Genomic DNA, 6,231 nt, shown 5'->3' with positions numbered 1-6,231 from the left:
GGAGGCTGGAAACGCACGGCACTCGCAAAACTGAAAATTCACCCCTGGGGGGTGGGGCTGGGAAGGGCGCCCCGGAGACCCCCCCGGGAGCATAATATGTTCTTTTGCGTGTATATCGGGTACGACCATACTTGGCCGAATGCACCATATCCCGTCCGATTTGTGAAGTTAAGCGGCCACAGGCCTCGTTAGTACGGCGATCAGTGATGGCGCTGGAACCCGGGGTGCCGTACCCTCCTCAACTTTTTTTTTTGCCAACATCTTGGGGTGGGTGCCGTGGACCTCTGAAGTGAACCACGGCTCGCCTTTGGCAATGGGGGCTGCCCAATCGCGGCACCCAGCTTATCCACTTCCATCCCTTCAGGAAAACCAAACATACTTCACACATCGTTTTGTGGTGGATTGGGCGGTGGGGTGCCAACAAACCAAAAATACCTATGAAGCAAAATGTTCTTATGGGGGAAAATGTTCTTATGGGGGAAAGTGTTCTTATGGGGGAAAGTGTTCTTATTGTGCTTATTTTTCCTTTTCTGCATTTCCCATGGGTCTCCTTTTCACACTACACATGGCAGTAGCGAAACGCCTTAACACCACCATAGCAGAATTTGCCTTCATCATGGGGAAGGAAGGGCTCACCCTCATGTTCTTTGTTCATGGTGTGGCCATCCAACAGCACCTTTTATTCGGTGGCACGCGGCACCATGTCACGAGGGGAACGGGGAAGGGTCATCTTCGCGGAATGCCTTTCAAACCCATCTTCCCCAGCGTTGAAGTGGGGAAAGCAAGAGTTTTCCACCATGCCCAACCCCTCAGTTTATAAGTGAAACACCCCCGGGAGCCACCCCACCCCTCTTCTTCTTGTTGCGCACAAGACGCTGACACGTTGGCCGCCCGCCTTGGGTTGTGGGGGTTGTGTGTTCCCTCCTCCCCCTTCTTGGGGCGTGGGATTAAAAAAAAGAAAAGGGCAAAACCCGACAACGAGCCTCGAGCATTGCGCGCGTAGAATGGTTGCCGGGTTTCATCCTTTTTGTTTTCCTCATCCTCACTCTTCTTTTTCTCTCAAGTTCAAAAAGTCCCTGAGCATGATATTTCAGGCCTCAAGGTTCAGCGCCTCGGGACGCAAAGTGCCCCTCCTCGAGCCCCGCCGAAGCGAAGCATGCCGCTTACACACAAACCCCACAGACGCCGCAGTGGAGTGGTCCAGCAACACAACGGCATCCTTCCCACTCACAGTGCACACATACACAATGACAGTCCCACATGCTCATGTCAGAGAGGCATTACGGCATTCCCTAAAATATACACCAAGCCACACCACCTACAAAGAGGAAAAGAAACCACAAGAAATGAACAACAACAACAACAGGATACCAACAGCACACAAAGCACTTACAGTACAATAATCACAGCTGCCACTCCCATCAGAGAAACACATTCACCCACACCAGCACATCAACTCAACCCCCAAAAAGAAAAATAAAAAAAAACAGACCCATTACGTGATGTCGAAGCGGAACAGTCTCGGTCCATCTCCCCGCAGGCTGCAGTCACTCAAACAACCCAACAACACACAACACAAGAGCAGAAATATGTTCGTGGTAATACCGCGAGTGACAACGCCGAGAGAGAAGGTGAGAACAAAGAAATGTGTTTTCATTAGGTGGGCGGTGTGAGTAGCAACCCAAACACACATAGGAACTCACAACAGAGGGGCACACTCAAACACCTACAACCCACCAATCTTTATACCAAAATAAAAATGTAAAAAAAAAGAGTGACTGCGTGAAGCAGACACAATAATAGAGCAAAGATGTAAAAGCAAAAGAAATTCATTACTGACTGTGGCTGCGATGCCTGGACACAGTCCAATCCACCCCAAGGTGAACAACGGAAAATCATTGTGTACTGAACCTGTCGTACCCATATCTTTATTCTTGATGTCCGTGCAGCAGTTCGTATATAATGAAAAATAAAAATCATTGCATAAAAATGAACACACAAGATACACAAGGTGTATCAGAAACGCAAAAGAGAAACACACACAGCTGCACATAACGTGCAATGTAATTATAATGAAACACACACACAAGAAAAAAACAGTATAATGAAAACAAAAAGAAAGCCGTGATCACCATGTGAATATGTTCAGGAGGCAATAACACAATTCACTACAGTGTGTGTGTGTGTGTCTTTCGTACAGGGCGAGCAATGGGAATAATGCACACATGATGACAGCACACACACACACACACACAAGGAGAAGGAGGGTTGGTAGTGTGCGTGTTTGTGTGTCTTGAACCTCCTGCCATTCTTCACATTTCAGTCACAACCATTAAAACACATCGGGCTGTATCCCATTCCCATGAGTGAATGCAATAATTAGTAATATCACGGAACACACACACATCACATGGTAAGCACGGTAAATGGCGGCAAAACAGTACCCAGATAATAATGCGAACAAACAAAGAGGACACTCCCCTCACAAAATGATGGTTTGTCATCTGATGAGTGCCATAGGGAGTCCAATAGATTTGTTCAGCATAAAAATGCAAACAAGTGATTTATCGAACTGAAAAAAAAAACATGCTGATATCCAACCAAAAGAACAGCGCCCTTACAATGTATCCATGTCCACTCAAATAAAGGTTGACTGTGCAACTGTATCATGGGAACACCGACTAGCAAACGACGGTGCACCCCAACACACACAAGAGAACAAGAAGCATCAATAAGGGACTGTGCATCACTGCAGGACCATGGCTGTTGTCACTTAGCTGTGAAACATTCAAAGAGATTGAAGCTGTTGAAGCATTAGTTAGCAGATTTTGAGATTTTAATGACTCAGCATCTTGTATTGCTTTTATTGCCCGTTCCGCCTCTTCCTCAGCCTTTTCCCCATCCTTTCCTGCATTTTTCTTCCCCGCCTTTTCTTCTTTAGCCCCTTCCCTATTCTCATCATCTCCGTTTCCATTCTCTTTCCTTCTCCCCTCCACACTGTTATCTTTCCCCGCATGTTCCTCTACCACAGTCTCTTCCTTATCCTTATCCTTTTCCTGTGTCTGCCGCGCGTTCTCTCCAACCTCTTCTTTTTCCTTTGGTGGCCGCACTACAACTTCCCCTTTTTCATCAACCAACCCCAGCTGTAACAGTTGTTTATACTCTCTTGCTTTTGCTTCCTCCAGTTCTCTAGTAACGGTGGCGTTTCTATCCGCCACCTTTTTTTTTAAGTCTTCAACCGTGGTTTCTTTTAAATCCATTTCGAGCCCCGGGACACCTTCCAATGACTTCTTGAGGGCCCCCACTGCCCGATCCGCGTCACCCATGGCTCCCACGACGAGCGCAAGTGATTTGAGTTCACCATCCGGGGATTTGAGTCGTTCTGTGAGGCTTCCCAACGTTTTGATTGCTTTACTGCTCTTCTCTCCGAGTCTTTTTCTTTCTAACGTAATGTTCGTTCCCTTTTTAAGTACTTCCGAAAAAAGCTTTTGAGCTTCGCCCAGTTTCTTTCTATCACTATGCCCGTACCAAGGTTGTTTCGTACAGGTTTCTTCCAATATAGTTATATCTACGATCGCCAATCTCACATCACCATAATCATTAATGATTTTTTGTACTTTGGCCTTTTTTTCCTCCTTCCACGCATCACCCTCTGGTGGTTTTTCTTTGATTTTCTCGATCTCTTTCACAAGAGCCGTGGCGTTGGTCGCAATAGCTTGAGCACGCGTGGAATTATTCTCACACAATTCCCTTTTCCCCCCTAACAAATACAGACAACCAGACATATGCACCATGTACTTGTACGCCTTGGCCAATCCCTCGTTTATCTCCCGTTCCACCTTTTCTACATCAATTGTCTCAATGGATGGAGAATCCTGCTTAACACCACTTGGACTCGCCGCACATGCCACACACACACAGAAGTGCAGAAGTACCAATAGGTGCACCACACGGCGCTGTTGGACGAACATCGTTGTCATGATTATCACTGTGAGTTGCTTGGATCTGTGGTAACGAAATGAAAGAGAAGGAGAAAAGAGACGCACATTTAACATATTGACAAACAACAGCAACGCAGAGGGAAATATAAAGAGAGTACACAAAACAACGTCAATCAAACCACTCACACAAAACAAAGCAACGCGACGCAGGCAATCAATCTTACCACTTCACAAAAAAAACAAATACACTCCGGAATCCGTACGGATGTTTAAACAACACCCCCAATTACGGAAAAAAAAAAACCCACAAAAACAATAAAAAGAAAAACAACACCATGGGAATTTACCTACAGATCTCAGTTATCCCACTCGGCAATAATATACAACGTGCCTCTATCTATCTTTTACCGATAGTGCAACTTCATTACCCGAATGGTCGGCATCCCCTCCAAAACTGTTATAAGACCACTGAGGAGACACCAGAAAACACAGGACCCCATCTCATAGCACAGTACTCAAGGAGCACTCCCGCATGAACGTCAAATGTAACACCGCAACCCATCAGCCATCACAACATCCACACGTCAAATTCCCTGTAGTTTCACCACGGGCGCGCTCAACATCGGCACCCCTCATTGCAAAGAACCGCACGGACGGTTGACACCACCCCACTGGCTCATGAGCACATCACAATAATGTGTGTCTATTGTGCGCACACGTTCATTACATACGGCTGTCTTCTGCTCCTCTTTGTGTGTATTGGATCCGTGGCGCATATCAAAAATACACGAGTGACCCAGTCGGAAATAGAACCTCCAAACACCACGAGATCACAGGAACCATTAGGTGAGCAACCACAGGCTAAATTCGGGCGGCACCACCCGAAACTGCACATCACTTTCATAATGCCAAAACGCGTGGACAACCACCATTGCATGGGATGTGAAAACACACTCGCTAGGGAAAAAGAAAGATGTACATCATCAACAGCATTCGGAATGAACACACGACACCGGGGCACAAGACCTGACGAAACGTTCACCTGCACACCATGGAAGCCAACAAATAAGTGAAGTAAAAGTGCCAAAACAAATCACCCACACCCCAAACAAGAATCCCTGAGAACCAGGGGGACGGAAACACACACCGCACCAACCACTCACACACCAAACACAGATGTCCTCTGCCCCAAGGAAACACCAAATCTCCGACCACACACCTGGCCGCAAAGGAATTCTCTGGTGACTGAACTCGCGCAATTCCCACAGTAAACCACGACAGAAATAGAACACCAAACACCGACAGGGATGACGAATCCCCACCACGAGGGCAATCCGGGGGCAAACGACTGAAAAAACCCCACAAAGTTCGACTAGAAACATTTACAGACGCCGATAACGAGTAACACCTCTTCCCCCACTTTTCAAACAAAGTACCTGAAGAAACAACACCCTCTCCAAATACGCGGTTGATCCACGAACACGACACCGACGAAGAAACCAAACACCACCTCCAAACAGGGTCCCACAAATACCATACATAAAAGAGTAATAAATACGAAAAAAGAGAGGCCTACGAGACGTCCACCAGCTATTTTGGCACACACACACAAATGAGCGCAACACATAAACAACAACACACGTATCGGAACCCACATAATCAAGAACTGTGGCATTGTTTGTTTGTAGTTCGTTTGCATTAGCACTGATCGCAATACAATGTTGTTCGCATCTCCAACGTCACAAACAACGTTCATGAAAATACACTCCTTGCACGAGCACGAAAACGACGGGACATTCCCGCTACCGCTGCAGCGATCATGGACACAGATCATCCCCATCTCCAAATGTACTTCCACTCTCTTTCCTCCATAATTTTATTTAGGAGGGTAATATCAAACATATCCCCTTTCCACCCCTCCACCCATGGGACTCCATATCATCATGGATTTGTTTTTTATTTTCTTTCTTCACGTCTTTATGGATATTACTCCAATGGTACGGCTATCAGCCGCACACCGTAGAGTATCTTAATTACCGACTTACGAGTGGCTCTGAAGAGGAAGATCCCTTCGTTTAATAGGATCCTCAAGCTCTTGTAATATGATTTTTGGTTGTAGCCCGTTCCCAAACGAGAGAACCAGTCTGCGAGAAATCTGATCGAGTAAACCCTACCAGATCTCTCCATCCTCACTGTTCTTACCCCAAACCCGTCCTCAAGTCTCCTTTTGTTATTATTTTTGGGTTTTTTATAATGGATTGTCCTCAATGAACTCCTATTTATTTTGTTG

The 6,231-nt window shown here is 46.3% G+C and overlaps 3 protein-coding genes across 3 annotated transcripts; all 3 read left to right on the top strand.

Annotated features, from left to right (window-relative positions):
- Positions 1 to 313: 313 nt before the first annotated feature.
- TM35_000331700 (uncharacterized protein) lies at positions 314 to 820 on the top strand (the record flags this gene model as incomplete). Its single annotated transcript, XM_029028926.1, has 1 exon — positions 314 to 820. The coding sequence occupies one exon, from the start codon at positions 314 to 316 to the stop codon at positions 818 to 820; it is 507 nt and encodes a 168-aa protein (XP_028879779.1).
- Positions 821 to 1,004: 184 nt separating this feature from the next.
- On the top strand, positions 1,005 to 1,403 carry TM35_000331690 (uncharacterized protein; the record flags this gene model as incomplete). The annotated part of the gene is made up of 1 exon (XM_029028925.1): positions 1,005 to 1,403. The coding sequence occupies one exon, from the start codon at positions 1,005 to 1,007 to the stop codon at positions 1,401 to 1,403; it is 399 nt and encodes a 132-aa protein (XP_028879778.1).
- Positions 1,404 to 4,636: 3,233 nt separating this feature from the next.
- On the top strand, positions 4,637 to 5,014 carry TM35_000331680 (uncharacterized protein; the record flags this gene model as incomplete). The annotated part of the gene is made up of 1 exon (XM_029028924.1): positions 4,637 to 5,014. One exon carries the CDS (start codon positions 4,637 to 4,639, stop codon positions 5,012 to 5,014), a length of 378 nt encoding a protein of 125 aa, XP_028879777.1.
- Positions 5,015 to 6,231: the final 1,217 nt, after the last annotated feature.

Source organism: Trypanosoma theileri, assembly GCF_002087225.1.
Source record: "Trypanosoma theileri isolate Edinburgh chromosome Unknown TM35_Tth_33_V1, whole genome shotgun sequence".
Classification (NCBI taxonomy): Eukaryota; Euglenozoa; class Kinetoplastea; order Trypanosomatida; family Trypanosomatidae; genus Trypanosoma; species Trypanosoma theileri.
This window is presented reverse-complemented; position numbering and strand designations above follow the sequence as displayed.